Source organism: Chaetodon auriga, chromosome 21, assembly GCF_051107435.1.
Source record: "Chaetodon auriga isolate fChaAug3 chromosome 21, fChaAug3.hap1, whole genome shotgun sequence".
NCBI classification, from domain to species: domain Eukaryota; kingdom Metazoa; phylum Chordata; class Actinopteri; order Chaetodontiformes; family Chaetodontidae; genus Chaetodon; species Chaetodon auriga.
In genome coordinates this window covers 1,397,501-1,421,773 of record NC_135094.1, presented here as the reverse complement: position 1 = coordinate 1,421,773, position 24,273 = coordinate 1,397,501, and the positions used below count along the sequence as shown (strand labels likewise).

The window sequence follows — 24,273 nt, the reverse complement described above, 5'->3', positions numbered from 1 at the left end:
TTTTATTTTTTTATTTGTTTACTTTTAGTCAGATTATGTCTACTGAATTATCTGCTAGCAGCTCCAGTTAGCAGCTCCAGTTAGCAGCCTCTGTTAGCAGCTTCTGCTAGCAGCTTATTAAACGGTCTTACAAGCGAGCTTCAGTGTAAACAGAGAGACACCGAGCGCCGTCCTGACTGTCACATCCTGGAAACACCTTCCTTAATGCTGCTTTCCAGGGATGAAAAGTTCCTGGTTTGTTTTATGGCTGCCTTTGTTTCCTCATACTTTACTGAGCGGGTGCCGTCTGTTGTTGTTGTTTCAGGAAGCTTCCCTGAAATTAGTTTAGAATTTTGTCCCAATTAGATTGAAAATTAGTCCGTAATTAAAAGCTAAATCATTATGTTTAGTTTGTGTTTGCCCTTTCAACCAGTAATTTGATCAAAGTGGTTTTCTTCCTCTCTTTTCATCGTTTCCTCTCCTCTGTCTCTTTCTCTCTCTTTCCTCTTCCTCTTCCTCTTTCCTTTCTTCCTCTCTTCCACCCGTCACTTTGTCCTGCAGTGATCGGCGTTCTTCCTCGTGAGGATGACGTTTTGACGTGAAGCAGGATTATTAATCGTGGTAACACATCGAGCTCGGGGTGTGTTCACACGTTGCTTCTGGACTCTCCTGTCTGATTATCCAGAGTGACCCGGTCGGGGGTCAGAGGTCGCGCTGTGATTACAGGCTGCCGGCCAATAGCGTCTTGTTACGGGAGCCCGGGGACGCGGAGCAACAGCTGCTCGTTAAAACTTTATTTATCCAGGGAGATCTGACAGAGCTCTGCCCTGCTTCATACTCATGCACGTGTTCAGACTGGGAGCAGACCAGTTCAACCAGTCACACCTCACAGGTACGTGCATATTGTCGAAAAAACAGACCAGACTTTGTTATCCTCCATCCACCTCAACCACCTCCATGTGACAGCTTGGTTTTGATGATACGTAGATAAACATGATAAGTAGCTAAAACGTAAAGAAAGTTTTTTCCTCCTCGACTTCTCCAACCAGGTGTGGTGAAGGTGTGAAGAGGAGGCAATGCAAGACCTCTGAGAGCTCAGAGCGGTGCCCCTGCAGGGCTCCGCAGGGTAATAACCTCCAGAAACCATTGGTTTATATCGTCCTCCAGAGGGAAACATTTGTCCTGAAGAAAGGAACTCTGAGGCTCTTTCTGGTGACCCCGTCGCACATGAGAACATGTGTGGTCTTCATCAGGTCCACGAGGACATTGAACAACATTTATTAGACTCTTCAGTTCCTAAACCACTGCGATTACAAGTAAACCACAGGAGTTCAGAGGTCAGACGTCCAGAACGCTGCTCTGAACGACTGTGTGGAAAAGAAATGAGTTTCTGTTAGCAGCAATCAGAGTGGGAGGAGGATGTGATGGAGCTGAGGGAGGGAAACGTAAGAAAGAACCAGCAGCTCTGGGACGTCTGGGAAAGTGTGAGGCGGGTTTGATAAAATCCAGGTACGAGAGTCAATATGAAAACACGTAGTGATGGAGGGAGGAGGAGGAGGAGGAGGACGACGACGATCACTGAGAGTTAGAACAGAGAAGAAGAAACCTGAGCTGACCTCCAGGGACAAACCGAAGCTGAGCCCTGGATCAGCCATGAATGTCTGGATCCTCCGTAAGCAGCGACGCGTGACTCACATACTTTATGTGTGACTGATGGTTAACCCACCACCCAGCCGTCAGCTGACTCTTACGTCGCCTCGTTTGTTCAAGTGTCAGTGAAGACTCAGCCGCCCAGGTCGTGGTTTCCCAGTGCGGGTCGAATCCAGGGCAGCTGATTGGGTTGTTGAAGACCTGAGAATGACCTCACAGTGGTGTTTCATCTTTAAATTATTTTAGTCTCACGGTGGCACCTCCCTGTGTTATTCATGTGTAGAATGGTTGAGGCTCTGTAGGAGGCTGTGCAGCCTGTGTGGCTGTGAGCTGAACTTCAGAAGAAGAAGAAGCTCTGCAGTTCCTTATTACTGTTTTCTTTTGGGTGTTGAAAGCAGTGGAAATTCCTGTAAATTTTGCTCAAAAACTGTTGTTGGAGTTTTTGTTCAGTCCTCTGATGAACCTGAACTGATCTGGATCACGTAGAAACCACCATCAAGCCTCTGTTTGGGAGGAGACGAAGGGAAATATTGAAAGAGAAGAGGAGATGGAGAAGAGGAGGAGGTGGATTACCTCTGGTAAAACAGCCAAAACAACCAGGACCCGGTGCTCGCTCTGTTAGTGCAGAGATAACGCCGACACCTGAACAGTAACACCTCTGCTTATTAAAATAAAGTCACTCATGTCAGCTGCGAGTGGTTTTTCAGAGAGCTTTAATTCTAAAACAAGCTTCACGCTCACAGTCTGAAACTTTAATGAACCTTCTGAGGCCTCGAAGTAAAAACACACGAGTGAGAAGAAAGAATAAAACCTGAGGATCATCTCGGTCTGAAGGTCTGTCTGTGAAGCTGATTCTGACTCTGATAACCGTGTTTTCACACTTCCTGTGTGTTCAAGTTTGACGACTCTGCTTCATTAACGCAGACGAGAGGACTGAGAAGAAAGACCAAAAGGGTGGTTTGAGGAAGAGCTGAGGTCTGAGTTTAGTCAGAGGCTCAGCTGGACACACAAACGCTCAGCGGGTGCTTGCGTTGCGAGCTAGCATGCTGTCAGTCACAGCAGCTCCAAGACATTTCCTTCATCTTTTCATCCTCATCCTGGTTGCTGAGAGGACAGGAAGACTCCACAGCGATGGCGTCCTCTGGTCTCTTTGTTGTGGAGCAGTTTAGCCTCTGACAGACGAGCTAATTAGCTACGCTAGCTTTGAATTGTGTGTATCCTGATTTTCCCTCCTCTTCAGCGTTCCTCCCTCTCTCCTCCTCTAATTTCTCCTGCTTTTTTCCTGTTCTTACCTCCACCTGTTTCTCCTCTTTCATCACTTCTCCTGCTCCTCCTCTCAGTTTCAGTGAATCATCTGCAGATCGATCGTTTTTTTTATTTTGTGATGACATCAAACTGTTCATATTATTTTGTCCAGCCCCTCGTTTCATTTCACCTGATGTTTCTCCTTCAGACCACGGCTGAAATGTGACGATTCGATTGGCCGAGCCTTTGTCCTGTTGGTGTGTGTGTGCTGGACACACCGACAAGCATCTGCGTCACACGCATACACGCGCACACATGTGCACGCAGACACATGTGCACGCACACACAGACACACACACACACATCCATATGTGCGCACACATGTGCACAAACATGCATGTACACACACACACAAACACACGCGCTCACACTCACGCGCTCATACACACACACACACACACAGAGGCTCATACACACACATGCTCATATACACGCACGCACGCACACACACACTCACACTCACACAGGCTCACGCACACACACATGCACACACTCACACAGGCTCACACACACACACACATGCACACTCTCACACACACACACACACACTCTGGGGTCGTTCAGGGACAAACTGGATGATTCACTGAAGAGTCTCGTGTTTTTTTATTTGTGATCAGAGAGAGGGAGAGTCTTCCTGTGTTCTTCCTCTCTTCCTCTTCCTCTCCTGCCCCTCTTCTCCTCCTTTTGATTATCTCAGCTTTTTCCTCTGTTCTTCATCTTCCTCCTCCTCTGCACCTGTTCTTCCTCTCTGTCCCTTCTTCTATTTCCTTCCTGTTTCCTTCTTTTCTTCATCTTCTCTTCCTCACCTCTTCTCATCTGTTGTTCTCTTTTACTCCTTTTTCCTCTCTTCTTCCTCCTTCCTCTCTCGCTCCTCTCACCTCTTCTCCTTTGCTCCTTTCTCTGCTCCTTGTCGTCCTCCTCTTCTGTAGCTCAGCCCTTTGTCTCTTCGTCTCTTCTCCTCCTCATCACCAGGCTTCATTGATGTCTGAATGTCTCTCTGTCTCTGTTCTTTCTTTCCTCTTTTGTTTCTGCTCTTTTTCTTCTCTTCTCTCATATTTCTGTCCATCCTCTCGCTCTTTCTCTCTTCTCTCCTTTTTTACCGTCTTTTTTCCTTTTGCTCTTTGTTTCCTCTCTCCGCTGAGAAAGTGTCCCGAAGCTTCACCTGCTCTCACTTTTAAAGTTTGAAGAAACAAAGTGTAAAAACAAACTTCTCCTCTCCGACCCTTCACGGTCACAATCAAAGCATTTGGAAGCTGTTGTTGTGATGCATGATGGGAAGTATTTTCAGAAACCACATGAAGAACAGATCTGAACCGCTCGGCGTGACAAACCTGAGGGAAAATGTCTGAGTCACGGTGGCGGTTTGAGGCGTTCAGGAGCAGCTGCTGCTCATGTTCTTTAAGCTTATTTCTGCTCTTCCGGTTCATTTCTGGCCAAACATGGACGACATGCTCAGATGTCCACGTATGTCGGGAAAATAGACTCGACGTCGGTGCGGTTTTGCATGAAGTCAGTCAGCCGGAACCTGCAGCCTTCACTCTCACACTATGGAGCCCGTTAGCTTAGCACAAAGACTGGACATAGCCTGGACGCCAACGGAATCAACCCACCAGCAGCTCTGAAACTCAAACAAATCCTCCACCAACACCCTCTGGTTTGTCCTGGGCGCAGCGCAGCTCGTCCGTCATGTCGTGATGCTGACAATGAAGATGAAGATGAACTGAATGCTGACGTTGTGACGAGCGTGAAAAGTGTGGATGAGCAGCAGACAAACAGGAAACAGGTCCATGTTGTTGCAGCTTGATGCAGCGACTCTTCCTGCCTGTGGAGGGCGTCTGTGCACCACCTTCACTCCGACACCAGGAGAGAGGGGCGGAGGAGTCAAAGAGGAGGATGTGGTGGGTTCACTATCAGACACATGTGCAGACGTGAGGGATGGGTGTCCGCGGTGCAGGTAGAGTCTCGGCCGCGACACGCAGAGACTCAAACCGTCGACCGCTGCCTTGCTCTGCGCTTCCCTCACATCGTCTGTTTGTTGGAGCTGGAATGTGCCCGAGCATAGTTTGGTTTTTGAGCCATAATCAAATCAAAATGTGTCTGCATACTTTCCCATGGGGACGGAGGAGGAGGAGGAGGAGGAGGAGGAGGAGGACGAGGGGCGTCCAATTAAACGGTGACACTCGTGAGATAAACAGACGGATAATGATCAGGAATGGACAGAGTTTGGAGCGGAGCAGGAGGAGGGAGGAGAGCGAGCGTGTGGACGGCCGCTGCTGCTTCACATGTTATTTTTGGAGATTTTCAGGAGCTGAAACGTGTTTTCGATGAAGACGGCAGCTAATGAGCTAAAATACCAAAACGTGTCTGAGACGAGAGAACCAACAAAAGACGAGGGAAGACAAATATTCCACTGGGACCAGTTTAAAGACTGGTGACGTCACACCAAGAAAAAACCATGTTCATGCCTTCATTCATCATTCAGTCATCAGAGGGTTCAGAAGAAGCTACATCTTTATTAATCTTTAATGTTTAAAGTCAGAAGATATTAAACCTGAACCGTGAGACAAAAGAACACAAGTTCATCATCAACCAATCACTGAAGAGAACATCTGTGGAACGTTCTGGACTGTAGAAGCTTCCAGAAAACAGACGGTTCCCTGCTGAGCTCCAGGTGCTTCAACCTGCACCTGAACACTCAGCCCGTGCAGGTGTGTGTGTGTGTGTGTGTGTGTGTGTGTGTGTGTGTGTGTGTGTGTGTGTGTGTGTGTGTGGGTGCGTGGGTGTGCATGCATGCAGATGTGGGTGTGGGAGAGAGACAGACAAATTTGCAAATGGAAAAGACACACACACACCTCCTCCTCTTGTTTCCTCTCCTCTTCTTGTTTCCTCTCCTCTTGTTTCCTCTCCTCTTTTGTTTCCTCTCCTCTTTTGTTTCCTCTTCTCTTTTGAGAGGTTCCTGAAGGAACCAATGAGCAAAGCTGACGTAGCGTGTCCACTCAAAGGGCTCTCCACCGAGTCACATGGCTTCCTCCATGTTGTCTTAAAGGTGTAGCTAACTCGGCGTTCGTCCGATGGACATGCTGGGATGTCTGCTGCAGCTCGGTGTTGGACTTCCTGGAGTCTCTGAGTGACCCGCTGTGACTGACGGGATCTGATATACTTCTGTGTTTTCAGCCGGGCTGCAGAGATTTAGGTGTTATTAAGACTCCTCGGGTTGAAGCGGGTCTGTGATGAAACGTCAAAGCCTCCATAAAAACCAGTTTGACCTCTGAACGCGTGTAAACCGGCTTTATCCTCCTGAAGCCTGGATCAGCGCTGGCTCTCTGAGTTCATCACTTCCGTCTCTGTGGGCTCTAAGCGGGGATCTGCATCAAAGACCCCGTCGTTCACCGCGGCCGCTCTTCGTCTGTTCACCCCCGGGCCATCGTCACGACGTCTGTGCGTACCTTCGGTTATCTCCCAGCAGCCTTCATGTTGCTCTCTCCTCTGTCTGCTCGTGCTCTTCGTGCATTTCTAGTTTTAGCTCTTTTCCTTCTTTCTGTGCTTTCACTCGTTTCTCCTTCATCCATCTCTTGCAGAAGCTGAAAGTGTGACTGTAGAGAAACAGCATTTCTTTCTCGCGTGGTGGAAACGTGCTCTTGTTTTTTTTGTGTAATACTTTAAAATGGAGGATATTTGTACTGTAATGTCCCTCATCCGCAGTGAAACCTCTGCAGACGGTCCAAAGCGCTGCTCCTCAACCAGCTCCCGCCGCTCCACTTTCCATTACTCTGCACTCATGTTAAGTTCAAGTCAGTAACATGAAACCCACCGACCCGAATTCCCTCATTCAGGATTATGAGCCTTCATTTTCACCTCGATCGGCAAAAGAAACCTCAGTCCAAGCGTTGTCCTGTGTGTCCATCGATGGAGGACTGAGGGTCAGAGGTCGCTGTCTGTCAGCTCACGTATCCTCAAAGCTTCTTGATCCGCCGCCGCTGCCTCGTTTCTCCTCTTTAATGTCTGTCGGATGAATGAATGAAAACGTTCATGTGGTTTCATCACGAGGTCTAAAAACACACGAGCTCTAAATCCACATGTGGATCCTGAGAATCTTCCAGAATAAGATCTCACACGAGAAAAGTGTTTGTTTTCTTCTTCTGCAGCTCTTCGCTCCCTCTCTCCACCTACACAACCCACAGTTCACTTCTCTGGTGAAAGGCATTCTGGGACATGCGGGGAGTCATAAACAGCAGTTGAAGGATCATTTGTCTCCGCCGTTGCTCAGGTCTCATCTGAGCGGCCGTGTTGAAGCTGTCACCTTCGCTCTGAGCCTCCGAGGCTCAGTGTTCACCGTTAGACTCTCCACAGAAACGATGAAATCATATTTGGCTGAATTCATCAGAGCTGCTGCTCCTGAACAGCTCCCTGCTGACAGGAGGTTACTGTCCTGCTGCACACCTGGAGCACAGCTGCTGTTTCTCACACTGACGCACGCTAACGCACGCTAACACACACTGACGCACGCTAACACACGCTAACACACAAACACTGTCGGTCTGCTTTTCCCCCAGTTTTTCCTCCATCAATCCAAAACACACACATTCCACATGCCAAAGTTTCCACTTCATACAAACACAGTGTGTGTGTGTGTGTGTGTGTGTGTGTGTGTGTGTGTGTGTGTGTCTGTGTGTGTGTCTGTGTCTGTCAAACGTTTTGTTTAGGAAGGAATTTATTCCTGTTATTGTGTTTTAAACACTTTAATTCTCTGCTCAGTTTGGTTGTTTTTATCCGTGTTCTGGCTCTGAGCTTCACGCTGAAATATCTCAGCAGCTATTGGACGGATTTTCTTCAGACATTCATGCTCCCTAGAGGACAAATCATGCTAACTTTTCCTCTAGTGCCACCATCAGGTCATTTAAATGTGTCCAGTACTTTGAATTATGATGAAAAACCTGCAGAGCTAATGACTTTCGCATCAGCCTAAGCTGCACTCAGCTAACTAGCTAATGTTAGCATGCTAACACGTTAAGACGTAAACATGACAAACATTGCACCTGCTAAACATCGGCATGTTAACATTAAGCTGTGAGCATGTTAGCATGATGATGTTAGCAATTAGCTTAAAGCACCAGAGCGCCTAAGAGCAAGCTGTTAGCATGGCGGGAGGGTCTTTGTTGGGTTAATGTGTGTTTGATTTACTGAACTTCAGAACATTTTTTGGACATTTTTGTCTTTTGTTTGACGGTGGCAGACGGTAGAGATGCAGACAGGAAGCATGGGGAGGGAGATGGGGCTGAAATATGCTGCACAGGTCTCAGGCTAGAATCTAACAATGGGCGCTGTGGTTGTGTGGTATGTGTCTAAACCACCGAGCTGCCGGATGTGCTGCACTTTTAAACTGTAGACTCTCGTTCTTATTATCAAATCCTTTGTTTGGGTCAGCATCCTCTGTGGGGACTTATCGGGAAGTCGTACTTTGTGGAAAACACACACACACACACACACACACACACACCAGAAACTGGCCAAACACAGCGTGTCAGGATGTTTGGTGATGGACCGCCTGTGGTTTGTGCAGCGAAGGCTTGAGGTTCCGTTAACAGAAGCTGAATCCTTATGAATTCATTGACAAATCAAGTCATTTCTAGTTATGAAGGACTCAAAGTGAAGTTTGTGACGAGACTGAAACAGTCTGAGAGCCTGTAGCTCCAGCCTGAAAATGACTCAAGCAGCAGAAGACAGGAACGTTTCTGACACGTTTGGAGTCTTCTGCCATTACCCTGCACTCTAATGGAAGTAATGGTTTGAGCTGCACCGTGAATCTCATTTTTATTCTATTTATGTTTGTGTGAACCTGTGCTGCTGAAAGTCAAGCTGCATCAGCTGTTAGCGTTTCCTGATTTCACTGCGTTACTGAACATGAGGATGTTGAGGCTCCACCTGAGGAGGACACTTATGGACGGACAACAGAGAAACTGGACATCAGCACAAAGTGTAACCTGCACAGGTTCCAGCAGTAAGTGTACGACATGAAGGAATGGTTCAAAGTTTTATTCAAATTATGTCACGTAAAAATGCTAAAAGTCTTTGCTATTAAAGCTGAGCATGATGTGCGAAATAGCAGCTGGTTTAGTGTCAACAAATTCTGTTTTAACCAGTCTGCAAACTGATGGGTGAGCTATTGAGGTTGGCTAGCTAATGAGCATGCTAGCCAGTTAGCATAGTGGCACGCTAGCTAGCTTGTAAGCTGGAATAGCTTGCTGAACTAGTTTAGCTTGTTGAGTAATCTGAAAGAATACATTCAGCTGAGGAGAATGAAGCTACCGTCCACTCAGTGTTTTAAAACCTAACGATCCCTTTGCGCTGTGACGACGTGTTTCTCTAACAAACAGACGCTCAAACGCAGCAGCTGAGTTGTGTGTTACCCTCCCGGTTTAACTCGCATACATCCTGTAATGTGAAACCTGAAACAACAACCTGTCAGTCAAAAGCAGCTTTGATTTGTTGCCCCAGAAGATCTCCATTATAAAACAGAGTATCATCTGCATAGAGACCCAGAACAGGCAACCTGACCCAGGTGTACCAGGTAAGCCGTGGAGCAGGAAGGCAGAACTGAATCCTCGTTCTTTATCTGAAGCATTTTAAATCCTCTGAGCTCAGATAAACCTCCTCGTCCTGCATCAGCTGCCGTTCTGTTTGTGAAATTCCACTGAAAATTTACATTCTGAGGGAAATCCAATGCAAATGTGGCCGTGCCCTCAACCCTCAGCCATTCACAGAAACCCTATCCGTGTCTCCCCTCAGCTTGTTTTGAATGCACCAGATGTAAACTGAGACTCGCTCGCTGCCCGTCATGCAAATCCACAGGTGGGTCCGGTTTAAAATGAGCTTGCGGTGAAACAGTGGAGAAACAAAAAGGCCAAATTACAAACAGGAGATCCTCTTGAATGCAAAACCAGGGGAGGATGGATGTTGTTTAGATGCAGCACCAGCCTGGAAACACACCACATGTGTGATGGAGGTGTGGAAAACTAAAATGGAGAGAGTTTTCTTCTCTCAAGAGTCGAGGAAACTTTTATGTCTGTTTAGAGGATCGCTCTCTGGCTCAGTCTGTGTTTAAATTTGCTGAATGAAAGAAGCTCTCTTGTCATTAATCCTTGCCTGTTTATTGGCTGTCGCTGGTGATCAAACACATAGATAACAAACAGCAGAATCCAAAATTTATTGAGGATGTCAGAAAGCGCTCGGTGGGTACATTTAGTGCTTTTTGTTCCATGTACAAACAGGACAGCGAGCAGCTGTTTTGTTCCTGATTGTCACCACAGAGTGTTCTGAGTATGACCTCACAGCTGTGCATGTCGTCCTCCTTGCAGTGTCAGCCACTGAGGCTCATGGGTACTGTAGTATTAAAGGTGCTTTCAGACCTCCGTTTTCAGTGCAAACACAGCGGCTGCCAGCGGTCAGGAGAGAGACCATATGGCTGTTTATTCAGAATATAGAGCCACTGCGGCTCAAAGCAAGTCAGGACTTGATGTTAATGGTGTCCGAGTCTTCACCAGCAGAGAGCAGAGCCATTGACAAAGAGAACGTGCACTGGAGCAGGATCAGCAGCCCTGCAGAAGGGTCCATCAGTCCATGAGACTCCTGTTCGCAGACGCTTTGGGCGCTCAAGCCTTTTATTTTTTTTGCAGTTTTTGTACACAAACCTTTGAAGGCCATTCACCTTAAAACACCTCTCTGGTTTTCTTTCTGCAGATCCCAGAAAACCCTGAACCTGTAGTGTTTGAGTAGGATGGAGATTAACCTGTCTGAGGCCAACTACACCTTAACATCTGACATCCTTACGTTCTGTCATGGAGTAATAGCCCTGTTCACCTGTAACCTGGTGGTGGGTCTGCCCACTAACGTCTACGTGGTGTGGCTGATAGCCGGCAGAGCAGGCGGGGCCGCGGCCTCAGAGCTCTTTACCCTCAACCTGTCCGCCTCTTAGATCCTGTTCTGCATCTTGTCCCTGCTGAGGATGCAGATGGATGTCGGGATGCAGCTGCTGCAGTCTATCTTACAGCTCTTGATCATTTGTCGGCCCGTCTTCCAGAGCTGCATCTGTTTGGAGCGTTACCTGGCCGTGGTGCATCCCACGGTCTTCCTCAGTTAAGTCGGGACTGATAAAATCTGCCAAGTCCAGCGTAGCTCAGCCATGAAACTGAAGCAGACACAGACTTTTCAGATTCAGATTGAGGTCCGAGTGTGGAAGAAGCAACTTTATGGGTTAAAACTGCTGAATTTACTTCCTAACAGACCAAAGCGAAACCCTAAATGTTGCTTTTGTTTGTTTTAAAAACTTTGATTTGATTCACTGATTAGTTCCATCTGTTCCACTTTTCTGTTCTTCTCAGTCAGTGTAAAGCTCGGTGAAACTCAACACTCAACACAGATGACAATAAACATGAACTTACTTTACAATGGACAGCTGTGGCTCAGCAGGTCAAACGGGTTGTCCACCAATCAGTGAGTTTGGCAAGACGCCAAACCCCTAATTGCCCCTGATGGCTGTGCCATTGGTAGTCTGGAAAAGTGTCATAAATGCAGCCCATTCACCTTTTACATTAGCTCTCTCAGTCTTCCAGCCTGCGTTTTGAAGGCGTTTGATATGAAACACCTGCAGGAGGTGTTGAGTTCCATCGATGGAGTCTTAACAGTGGTCTAGAAGAATGGCAAAGTGAAAAGTCAATTCCACCTCATTTAGCATTTATTGATGTTTTTGTGGGCCATAGCTTCTTCGTTTCTGTTCCCTCACTGCGATGATCTGTCGCCTCTTACACTCATCTTCTTCATCTCCACAGGTTCAAACCTCTTCGTTACAGGTTCGCGTGCTGCCTGGTGAACTGGCTGCTGATGCTTCTGTACTGCATCGTACCTGCCTTCTCACTGTCAGCCATACACTCAGCGTACCTGTTCATATCCACATCCCTGTTCTTCCTGGTGCTCATGTCATACTGCGGTATCCACATTCTGTGTGTGCTGAAGGAGCTGGGACCCGGCGATGGCGGCCGAGACTGCGAGAGCCGGAACAGCATGAAGAGAAAGGCCTTCAAGGTCATCGTGATCACCCCGGTGTTCACCGGCACAACCCAGAAATCTAACCTGATTGAAGGCCTGTTTGTGGTCCCGGCTCTGCACACGTTTCTCCATGATTATGTCACATGGTGTGCACACCAATGGCAGCATGATACCATCAGCAGCAGCAAGTCCGGGTTCATCGTCTTGTTCAAGAACAGTGCAGCGTGTGGACAGAAGAAGCAGGGAATCGAACTGCCAACCCTGTGATTTGTGGATGACCAGCACATTTCCTTTCACAGCAGTTGGTCCCGGAAGTCAAAGCTGGTTTCATTCGCTGAGAGAGTCTTTGTTTGATGTGTCTTACTGACGAGGACCCTAACCCTAACCTCCACCATCAGAAACTTTTAGGAAAAACCCCAAGCAGCCCAGACAGACATTTTTAAGCAGGCTCATGTCAGCTGCAGTGTCTCCAGCGCCTACGCTGTGACAGCTGTAGGCACAGGGTGTAGCACCTGGCCTCTGCACCTGCTGCTCACAGGTGACGCTCAGGTGAAACCTTCTCTGTACCCAAAGTTTGGTAGTCTAACCTTAACTTGTGGTGAAGTGCCGTGGCAGTGGTTTCAGCGTATTACAAACATAACACTCTGTAACGTGGCCTCAGAAACACAGCTGACAGTTCTTAAAGTGTGATCCATGAGTATCTGATGTGTTTGAACGTGTGTTTGAACAGGGAGTCATGACTCCTCCGGCGTGACGCATCGCTGCTTCACTCTTCAAAGTTAGAAATAAACATTTCTCCGACTGAAACGCGCTCATTGACAGAAGACGATGAAGAGCATTATTTAGGTCGTGAGCTGAAACCATGAAACACCAAATCACCCGGGACCTTTAGCATTCAGGCTGCGGCTTTATATAACACTTCTAAAAACCCTGTTAAGTGCTCATATGAGCGCGAATGTGGAGGGAAGAACGGCTCTGACACTTCACAGGCATGAAAATGCTGCCATATTCAGAAGCTGCTTTGATTGTTGAGGTCAAACAGAGAGCAGCAGGTTCAGGCAACCTAAGATCTTCACACACTTATACACACATATACACAACTCCACATACGTCGTGCTGCACACACACTCCCTCCTCCCCCTTGATGTTGCAGTAACATGATGTAACAGCGGGCCCGGATGGCTCCCATGGGTGCTGGTTAGTCGACTTAATGGACTGCCACAGCTAGCTTCAAAGAGTCGGGGAGTCAAAAGAATAAAGAGGATGAGGAGGGAGAGGAGGCGTAAGAAGAGCTGGAGGAGCCGAGAGAAACGCGAGGGTGAAGAAGTCATCGTCTGAGTCGGCCTCAGTGATGGAGGAGTTGATGGAGGGATGACAGGAGGTGGAGGGATGTTAACTCTGCGGTGACGAAGGTCGTTTACGATGATTGATTTGTTCTTTATAGCCCGAATCAAAGGGCTGCGTATGGAGCCGTGAGCTCGTGTTGATCACCTGTCTGACTGTGTGCACGTTGTTTTATTCTCTAAGTGGAGAAAAATAAATCCAAAAGCCAGAAATGTTCAGGTCGTCTGTTATTCCTTCATCCTCCAGTCATGTGAGCAGAATCGTCTCTGTGATGGTCGTCAGCTCTGCTGAGCGGCTGCTGATCCCACAGACTCCTCACGTTACATTGGCTGTGACTCTGACCGGACCTGCACCTCCACGCTTCTTCTTTCACCTCCCAAAGAGACGCTGAAGGCTCGAGCAGAGGAGGAAACTGTCTCATCAGATTCAGGACGGGAGGAAAAGGAGTCCTGCTGCTGAGGAAGATCTTCATTTCCTTCAGTCACACAAATCCCAGTGAGGCCGCAGATGATGCACAGGTTCACTTTCTGAAACGCGGCCTGCTCAAATAAAACCTCATGCTTTCGTGACACCCCCCACCCCCCACCCCCCAGAGTGAGGAAGGAGAAAGAAGGATGAAGAAGAAGAAACTATGAAGGGAGGCACCGAGAAAGAGAGAGAGAAGCATGAGGCTGAAAGTGGAAGGAAATAAACGAGAAGAGGAAACCAGGAGGAAGAGGAGGCGCGTGGCTGGAAACCACTAAACTGTTCTGTGATCAGTGTGTGTGTGTGTATGTCGTTTCATCAGGCTGGGCCTACACACACACACACACACACACACGTGGCAGGAGCTAGACGCTTTAAGCCATGCAGCCGCAGATCAATAACACTGAGATTACAGTCAAACACACACCATGTGTTCCAACACACACTGCAGCACAGGACGTGATCCTGAAGCAGAGAGAGAAAGAGAGTGTGTGTGTGTGTGTGTGTGTGTGTGTGTGTGTGTGTGTGTGTGTGTGTGTGTGTGTGTGTGTGAGACGTTTGATGTTCGTTATTGAAATATCTCAACATAATAAAGAGAAAAGTAAAGCCACCTTTAAACCTCAACACACCCTGCAGTCACACACACGCACACTCACACACACACGGATGAGGGTGCGTGAGAGGACAACACTGAAAAGACACTGAGACACCGCAGTGTTTTAGCTCATTGCTAACATTAGCTAGCAGTGACAACACAACATTCAGGAGCAGCAGTGTGTTTGACCTCTGCAGCAGTGTGTGTGTGTGTGTGTGTGTGTGTGTGTGTGTGTGTGTGTGTGTCTATATGATGACCATATGGATGTAATGATACCCTGCATAACAAACAGATAGGATTACACACACATGCATGCAATCATACTGTCACACACACACACACACACACACACACACACACACACACACATATACTGTATATCAGCATGTTAAGGGGAGGGGCCGGTCCATTTGTCCCGTCCACCCATTATCAACCCGACTTCATCCCTTCCATCACCAAACCAGCTTCTGTTTCTGTCACATCTCCTGCTGCGTCTGTTGGAGCTTCTCGTGTTGCCATCAAAGCCCTAAATTTACATTTGTTTGTGTGTTTGTGCGTCGTACGGCGTGGCGCCGATGGTGCCGGGCCTCCTTTTGTTTGGCTGCGTGTTCGTTTGTGGTCGTCTGGCGTGACGAGACGCGGCGCTGCAGGAAACGCCTGCTGAACGTCGACACCATGAAACCCATCCAGCTCCTGTTTGAGCTGATGTCCTGGTTTTCTGCTCTGAATGCTTCCATGTTACACACACACACACACACACACACACACACACACACACACACAGTGTAATTCGTTTAGCACCGGTTGACTTCCAGCACAGTGTGTCATGTTTGATGTTTAAATTAAAGCCATCGATCAGAGTTTGGCTCTTATTAAAGCCCCCCCCCCCCCCCCCCTCCGGAGATGAACTGTGTGTGTGCGTCTGTGTGTGTGTGTGTGTGTTACTCACATTGTGGCGACTCGCCTTCCTCACAGGGACAAAACAGAAGTCTCCATAATGTAAATCATTGACATTTGAACTGAAGACTGGAGTTAAGGTCGGCAGGAAATGGATGTAAGTCAATGAAATGTCCCCATAATTATGTATACACGGCTGTGTGTGTGTGTGTGTGTGTGTGTGTGTGTGTGTGGTCTGATTTGATCTGTATGTGTGTATTAATAATTGATGCACAGTTTAATGTTTCTTTTAACTGCAGTCGTGTTTTTCAGTGTTGAACTGTGTTTTCTGAAGTATCTGTGAGTTCATGTGTTCATCTTCTTCATCCAGTCATGTGTTCACAAAGTGGTGAACTCGCTCCATCCTCTGTGAACCACTGAGCCTTTCCAGGATGCCCCTTTCAGACCCAGTCATGATCCTCTCACCTGTGACAGCCTGTTTACCTGTGGAATGTTCCAAACAGGTGTTTTTGGATCAGCAGCGTTCCAGCTGTTCTGGGGTCAGGTTGTCACAGGAAGGGTTAGTTGAGTCAAAGGTGACGTCTGTGACTCACCTGACACCTTCTGAATCATCAAATATTGAAGCACTTCTATCAGCGGTTTCCCAGAATCCAACGTGACGTCTTCAAGCGCCTCGTTTTGTCCAATCAGCAGTCTGACATCCAAATCCGTTCAGACACAGCTGAGGATTATGTAAGACAGAAGTAACCGACGCTCAGAGACTCAGAGAGGCTGATCTGTGTCCTCCTCCGTCCCTGACGGATGGAGGACGACTCCATCAGTCGTGGTTCTTCCATATTTATAGAGGAAGCCACTTAACTCGTCATCACCCCTGAGTGCACAGAGGGCGAGCATGCGTGTCCCGTGTCCACATGTTGTCTTACGTAACCGTCCGCTGCATGTTGGTCCTGAGACGTGGGCGCTCAGACACAAACATCACACATCTAGACTGTGTCAGTGGTGGTGCTTTCAAAGACCGCGCGACGTTTAGATGTTCTTTCACTCTCAGTTTTCTTCATGAAAGAGAAAATGAAGATTTTCTGATTGTGGTTTCTGTTGATGGAGGGAACAGATCACTCAGACCGCTGCATACCGACGGGGACGCTCAGGGGATCCGTCCCCTTTGTCTGTGGTGTGTGTGTGTGTGTGTGTGTGTGTGTGTGTGTGTGTGTGAGAGAGAGAGAGTCAGAATAAACCACAGTGTGTGTGTTCGTGTGATGAAGGAACAACAGTGAGGCTCGCTAATGAGTTTAATGGAGGTCAACGGCGGCAGACTTATACTTTGTTTGTTTGTTTGCAGGTGAAGCACAACGGTCTCATACTGAAGATGAAGCATCCGACAGCAGGAAACGTCACTGTTGTTGGTCAGCATGCACACACACACACACACACACACACACACCGTGTGTCCTCTCTCTAACCCTCAACTTTCAGTTTTTGACACAAGTTTGTTAAATTACATTTTCCAAGAAGTGGTGTTTGTCTGTGCATGGGGCGCTGTTATGGATGTCCTGCCGAGACACACACACACACACACACACACACACACACACACACACACACACATACACACGCGCACACACTCACGTCCACGGGGACTGTCCTGCTCAGTTGGTTTGATGGATCTCAGTGTTTCAGCTCAGAAGAAGCTGTTTGTCTACCACTGTGTATTTACAGTGTAATCTGTCTTCTGGCCTGAGTGTGTGTGTGTGTGTGTGTGTGTGTGTGTGTGTGTGTGTGTGTCTGACCCAGCTGGGACACATTTATAACGAGCGCAGGCAGGTAGTGTGTGTTGCGTTTGGTGTGCAGCCAGTCGACTCAGCGTGTGTTCTGTGCGTTGTCTTCGGGCAGATCGTGAACGCAGACTTTCCAGAAGCTCGTTGAGTCAAAGCTCAACGTGAAGGTGGAGGAGACGTAGCTTCACCTCGACTCTTCTTCTCCTCCACTTTATACCTGTCTTCATCACTGCGTTTGAACCAATCGAGTCATCGTCCAGGACATCAGTTTGATCTGATGAAGCTGCAGGATCAGGAGATGCTAACAGGAGCTGCTAGCAGGAGATGCTAACAGGAGCTGCTAGCAGGAGTTTGGACTCTCCGTTTCGTCAGAGGTCAGCTCTGTGAAGACGCTTTGTCATTGGTCAATGCAGCAAGGTCAAAGTTCAGCTGAACTCGATGCTGGTTTGACTACAGAGACAGAGTGTAAAGATGTTTGAGTTCAATGGAGACAGACAGAGAGACAGGGAGTGAGGACATCTGATGGACTCAAAATATAGAGCGTCTGTGGACGCACACACACAGATTACATACATGACGTCCCATGATGCTCCTCTCTGCTATGATTTACACCACACCAATAAGTGTGTGTGTGTGTTTGTGTCTGTGTGCATGTGTGTGTGTGTGTCTGTACCTCGGAGGTTAATTGAGTGTGAAAACGTGCCGCTCAGTCATTGGCCGGCCTCTTGGTGGCATTCCTCACTTTCTGTGTGTGTGTGTGTGTGTGTGTGTGTGTGTGTGTGTGTGTGTGTGTGTTGTTTTCGAGCCAAGAGAAGGAATAACAGCAGAGGACGAGTGTGTCCGTCACAGAGGGGACAGCTGACGTTATATAATTAGAAAAAAGCGTGATGACCGGGTGAAATGAACAGAGACGAGGGACAGCTCGTCCAAGTGGGACTGAAACGTCCAGCTGAGGTTTGTCCTGCTGGTGGCGCTAGACGGAGCTCCTGCGGCCGTCAGAGGACGCCGAGGAGACGGTCGAGCAGCTTGGCTAATTTCAGCGGAAACAAAGGTCGTTCATCAGCACCTGCACAGGTGTGTGTTCACAGGTGTGTGAAAACTTCTGTCGTTGTAGCTGTTGTTAAGCTGAGCTCGCCGCGGCGTCTGACTCTAGGCATTATGGGAAATGGTGTTTGTTAATGTCCGATAAAAGAAACTGTCTCTATCTAAACGTTTGAGGCGATGAGCTGCTGAGAGGTTTGAGACTCGTGACAAACGTCAGTGAGGTTTTGAATGAAGCTGTGACGGACAGAACAGGACAAGGAGAGGAATGTGACGATCAACAGACGCGTTACATAACCTGATTCATCAATTATTTGCCCTGACACCCCTGCCACACGCGCACACACACACACACACACACACACACACACACACACACACACACACACACCTGACACTTGTTGAGTGTCATTGAAGGGGAAAACATGTTGCTAATGGGGTGAAAATAGAAGCACTGTTCACACACTCACACACACACACACACACAGACACACACGCAGACAGTCATGCATAAAACCATGCAGGCTGACACACACACACACACACACACACTCATGTCACCATGCACGTGTGGGCTCACGCACGCACACACACACACAGACTGTGAGAGTTCAGCTCATTAGTGCTGCTCTTTAAAAAGCAGCTGATTGTTTTTCCCAAAATAATCTGTTTGTTCCCTCAGCTCTGAGTCTTTCCTCCCTCCCTCTCTCCCTCCTTCCTTCCTTCCCTCCCTCCTTCCTTCCTCCCTCCCTCCCTCCTTCCTTTCTTCCCTCCTGCCTTCTTCCCTTCTTCCCTTCCTCCCTCCTTCCCTCCTCCCTTCCTTCCCTCCTTCCTTCCTTCCTTCCTTCCTTCCTTCCTTCCTTCCTTCCTTCCTCCCTCCCTCCCTCCCTCCCTCCTTCCTTCCTTCCTTCCTTCCTTCCCTCCTTCCTTCTTCCCTTCCTGCCTCCCTCACTCCTTCCCTCCTTCCTTCCTTCCTCCCTCCCTCCCTTCCTCCCTCCCTCCTTCCTTCCTTCCTTCCTTCCTCCAGACAGAATATGTGTCCGGTGGACTCATCTTAAATTGAACAATAATCTGCAGGAGTTTGGTCTAACGTTGAGACACCTGAGTGACACACAGGAAGCAGCCAGTTCTCAGTCATGTGTGTCCAACATCACACGCACACGACAGCGAGGAGACATGATCGGGAGAAAAAGAGAAGATAAAATGAGCCAATCAGAGGAGGAGGAGGGCAAACAGGGATGAAGAGAGGCGTCATCACTGCACCCTTTTATCATCATCATCATCATCTTCTCCATGTGTCTTTAATGAGTCCCTTTGGCTCCATGTTACATGTATGTTTTATGAACACACACGCACACACACACACACAAACACACACGCAGAGGTGAAAAAGTCAGTGTTTCTGATGTTCAACCATCAAAAGAAAGAAAAAGGATCATCAGAGCAGGGACAGATTGACAGACTGAGCTGGACTGTACCTCATTTACTCAAGTACTGCTCTGAAGTACATCTCTGAGGTATTTGTACTTGATTCTGTCATTTCCTGTGGCTTCGTCTCAGAGGGAAACGTAACAGGTGAGTTGTTAGTTTCTTCACTGCTATCGACAGCACTGACGGAGGAGTCAGTCCTCCACCACCACGGCCGACAGGAACAGAAGGTGCTAAAGGCTAAAGGCTAACCCGAGCCGACCAGCGCTCCCGTCTGTCCTGTTAGCTAACGTTAGCTAGCTGGACGCGCTCAGCCTGAAATGAGGGATCGCTGCATGTTGTTTTTACAGAAACGTGGCAGCACAGCAGCATCCCAGACACAGCTGTCCAGCTACAACGGCTAACATGGCACCATAGGGACTGAAACCCGGCGACCTCCGGTAAGACCTGCGGCATCAGGTTTCTGGGCCTGGTCTGTGAACGCTGGTGGTTTCAGTGGTGAAGTTCAGGCTGGTCTCTTTGCGAAGAGAATTTGCCACCATTATCGTGTTGGGGTGAACATTTCCCTCAGCACCAATGCTAACGAGGAGCTACGCTAGCTCTCTGGCTCCATCAATGAACATCAGATGGTCCATCCTGATGTTTTCACTGTAGCCGACCACTTACCCAAGCTAGCTTGAAGACTGCAGCACCAAATTTCTACCAACTCTACGGGGGACGGTATGCTGGACTTCGTGTTCACCAACAGCAGGGTTAAGCCATTCCCTGCCCCCACCTGGGCTCCTTAGACCACCGCCACCATCAGACCTGAAACGCTCCATCAGGACCATCAACACCTCAGCCCTGCAGGACTGGACCATGTTCACACTCGCATGTAGAGGAGGACAGACTCTGTGAGAACATCCCTGTTGTGAAGTCCATCACCACACCGGACCGGAAGCCGTGCCAGACGGCGGCGTCTCGTGCTCTCTGCAGGGCGTGGATGTCCGCCGTCTGGCACGGCTTCCGGTCTGGTGTAGAGATTAGAGAGGCAGAGATGTTAGCCACAGTCGGAGACAGCGAAGACGGTCTGCTCATCAGACGCCGCAGTTTAACCTCTGATCTTGTTTCTGTCTTCAGGTCCAGCCGTTCGCTTCAGCAGCTTCACCCCCGACGAGCCGACGCCCCCTCCTGTGATTGGCCAGCACACCGTGCAGGTGCTGCGAGACACCTTGTCCTACAGTGATGATGTCATCAAAACACTGCTGGATTCACGGGCAGTGACCCAGAGCGAAGTGTCCTGATTGGCTGAAAGAGCGGGGGAAGCATGACCAATAAACATGGAATCCATGAACCTGCTGAGTCAGCATTAGCTGTTCCACACAGCTGACTCAGCATTTTATCATCATTATTACGCTATTACAAATCTGCTGAATAACGACCAATCACAGCCTGAATGTCACAGAATGTGTCATCAAAAACTAAAGTTTACTGTAAACTGAAGAATCAAACAAAATCACTGAACATTAGCTCAAACTGTTCTGCTGCTTTTTAGACTCTGTGGGACAATTAACAGTCAAATAAAAGCTTACGTAGAAAAATGAATCAGCAGGAATAAACGGCCTGTTTGTGTGTTTGTGTGTTGAATGAAACTGAAAGGTCACATGATGGACATGTTTTTATGAGCAGCTGCTTTTAAGTAAAACTGTGACGTTTTCATGATGCGAGTGCAAACATCAGTCGACCAATGATAATGATTCACGATAACTTCCTGTCCAGAAGAATTGACAGGCATCACTTCCTGCTTTTGTTCTGATTCTGCTGTTGCGTTCAAGGACCCCCATGTGACCTCCTTTATAGTCAGTGGAGTTACTTTCAAATGTAATCTATTGCTAGTTCCTTTTTCAGATTCTCACTTGAACCTATGTGCAGTTCAGCCCTCAGCGTTGTCTGGCAGGCGAGACAGCGACCTGAGGCGTTCAGACGGATGTCTGCTGAACATGTCTGTGTCCTCGTCCTCTGTGTGGACACATGAGAGGTTTGACGTCACTGAGAGCCGCTGAACATTTACTTTAGTTTGCAGTAAAGTCAAGAATATAACAGAAATCCAAAGTAATTTTTCTCACCACGCCATTGACGTCAGTGTTAAAGAAGCGCTCATGTAGAGTAACTGCTGTGTTCACTGTGGCGCTGTTAGCTTCAGCTTTTGTCTCAGAACTCATCAGCGTGTCAAGTTTCAGCTCCATCAGTTGTTGGTGTCCTTGAACGCACCATTAGTATTCAGAGGAGTCACAGCTGAATCACCTCAGCTGAACGAATCTGACTGAAGAGACCTGAATTCATCTGGCGGGTGATGATTCGGAGTCGTTTACAGGCTCATGTCAGGTCTGATCATGTGACTTCCTGTGTAGCACTTCCTGTCAGAGACATCTCCATGCGTTCACAGTACGTCATTGATCTGATATGAAGATGTTGATTAATGTGGCTTTAAACCATCATCTCTCACGTCCTGCAGATGAAGTGCGTCCGTTTGGACGTTGAGTGATTCCTGAACTCGTCTGCTGATGTTGTTCTGGGACACGAGCTGGAAAAACTGGGCTGCAGCTCAGCTTGTTTATGATGTTAATGATCCCAGACCATCCCTCCAAACATGGAGACGCATCAGAAAGAAAAAACTCAACTCAACCCGCCGTACGCGGTGATGTCTCGCTCCCCGGGGGGCGCCGCTGGAAGCGAGGAGTGTGTCGCTGATGTGGTAGGAAGGCGTCGGTGGGAGGAGGAGAGGCGGGTTGACAGGTTGATGGATGGTGGAGAAATCCTCTGGAAGGAAGCGGATGAATCGACGTGATGTTTACTGAATTTGAGAAAATGTGACGCATCTGGACGGCGGCGGAGTCGCCGGGGGAGGCGCAGACTGACATGTTTGCTTGAGTTTTGGGGGAGGCTCAGGTGTGATTCATGGTAAACCGGGGACTTACTGTAGTCTCACTGTCCAAAAAGCAACAAGGCTGCAGATCAGATGTGGTTTTCTGAGAGGAGTGATACCTCTGACAGAGCAGCTCTGAAGGGAGGTGAAACAAACACTGCAGCTCGAGCAGGTTTCATTTAACAGCTCAGTGAACAAATCAATGCCGTCGCTGGTTTGGGAGCCTCAGTTTTGGTCTTTTGGTCCGGTTGTTTGTGTTCATCGGCGCTGCAGATGGTAACATCACCAATGAAGATGAAAAACATGAGGATGAAGATGAAGATGAGGAGGTCAGTGACAGAACGTGTGGTTTTACTCAATAACAGCTAAACTCACAGTCACTTCAGTCACGTCATGTTTGTTCCTTCCCTCCAGAGTTTCAGCCACATCGTGGCCTTCATCAGTCCTGAGACCTCCTGACCTGAGGAAGAGGAGGAGCACCCAGACGAACGCACCTGCAGACAGAACAGAACAGAATAGGTAGAGTCATCAGGATGAACAGCTTCTCTGAGAGGCGACGCCGTGACAGGTCAGTGACGCTGCAGCTGCTCTAAACGTAGAGCTCATGAGCGACTGACGCTGATAATTAATGAGAATTACGTCAAAATGAAGCACGACAGCGAGCGGCTTCCTTTAACCACAGCAACCCTCTGCCATCAAAGACGCTCAACTTGTCCTCTCTCACTTCCAGAGGTTTCACTTTTTGTCCTGCTCCAGTGATGTCACGGTGTACTCCAGGGAGTGTCGGTACACAGTGACATCACTGCTGTGATGTCAGCACACAGTGACATCACAGCAGTGATTCAATCAAATATGTGTGTGTGCTTTCTAGAGTAATAATGGATTAAAAATGTCATATTAGCACATTTTACAGCTAATGAGAAGTGATCAAGCATCGTTCTGAGGACTGTCTGCATGTTCCACTGGATCATCTGGACCTTCACCAACAAAACCGATTGATTCTGTGATCGATCGGTGGAAAATATAAGACTTCATCGGTGTGTGCTTGGATTGTACCTGCTGCTGAGATTGTATCTGGAAGCAGTTAAGCACGTGTGTGTGTGTGTGTGTCTTTGTATATGAAGTGTGATGAGCGCTGCCTCATCCCATCATCACCTCCAGAGAGATGAGACACAGAGCAGGAAGTCACACCCTATCACCTCCAACACACACACACACACACACACACACACACACACACACACACTTGTGTAACGGCCGTCGTGTCATGACATCACCTGAACCTCACACACATCCCATAGAAACAACGTGAAGACGAGCGCTTCTTCCTCTCTTCACAAACACATGAAGCCGAATATTCAAATCATTCAAATCACGTTTCTTCTAAACTTTTCAGAAAGTCTTAACGAGGCTTCCCGACCATCTCTGGGTGAAGATGATGATGAAGAATGCTCCTGTATTTCGGTCTGTAGCCTCTCAGACTGACAGACCTTCATGAGCACTGATCCCGGGTCAGTGTGAACCAGTCGTCTCGCGTCGTCTGAGGCCGTCGTTCTCCGGCTTCTGTTCTGCGTCTCGTGATTTAAAATAAGAGGAGTTTGTCCTCGTCACCACGTGACTGTGGCAGGACGCTCACGTCAGGTGGATTAACAGGATGTGCTATCGTCCTGGGAGGCCGAACCTGACGTACACACATAACGTCTTCACGTGAGAGACGTCGGCGTGGTCAAAGTGGACAAACAGCAGCGTCTCTCATCACTTTCATTAAATGCTTCTTATTTATTGTCCCTTCATGTTGATGTTGTTTGAGTAACGATTTCCCTACGAGGCCGCGAATAAACCATGAA

General features: G+C 48.2%; 2 protein-coding genes across 3 annotated transcripts in view; one reads left to right on the top strand and one right to left on the bottom strand.

Moving 5' to 3' along the window:
- Window positions 1-21,105, top strand: part of sugct (succinyl-CoA:glutarate-CoA transferase) — a 49,730-nt gene extending 28,625 nt beyond the window's left edge. For both annotated transcript variants that reach the window (XM_076761067.1, XM_076761068.1), the window contains exons 13-14: window positions 16,617-16,680; window positions 20,641-21,105. In XM_076761067.1, coding sequence (XP_076617182.1) covers window positions 16,617-16,680; window positions 20,641-20,804 — 228 coding nt within the window. In that variant the 3' untranslated portion in view covers window positions 20,805-21,105. The remainder of the gene's footprint in view (window positions 1-16,616; window positions 16,681-20,640) is intronic.
- LOC143339681 (NLR family CARD domain-containing protein 3-like) overlaps window positions 1-24,273 on the bottom strand; it is a 371,505-nt gene that overhangs the window by 44,008 nt on the left and 303,224 nt on the right. The gene's annotated exons all lie outside the window — the stretch shown is intronic.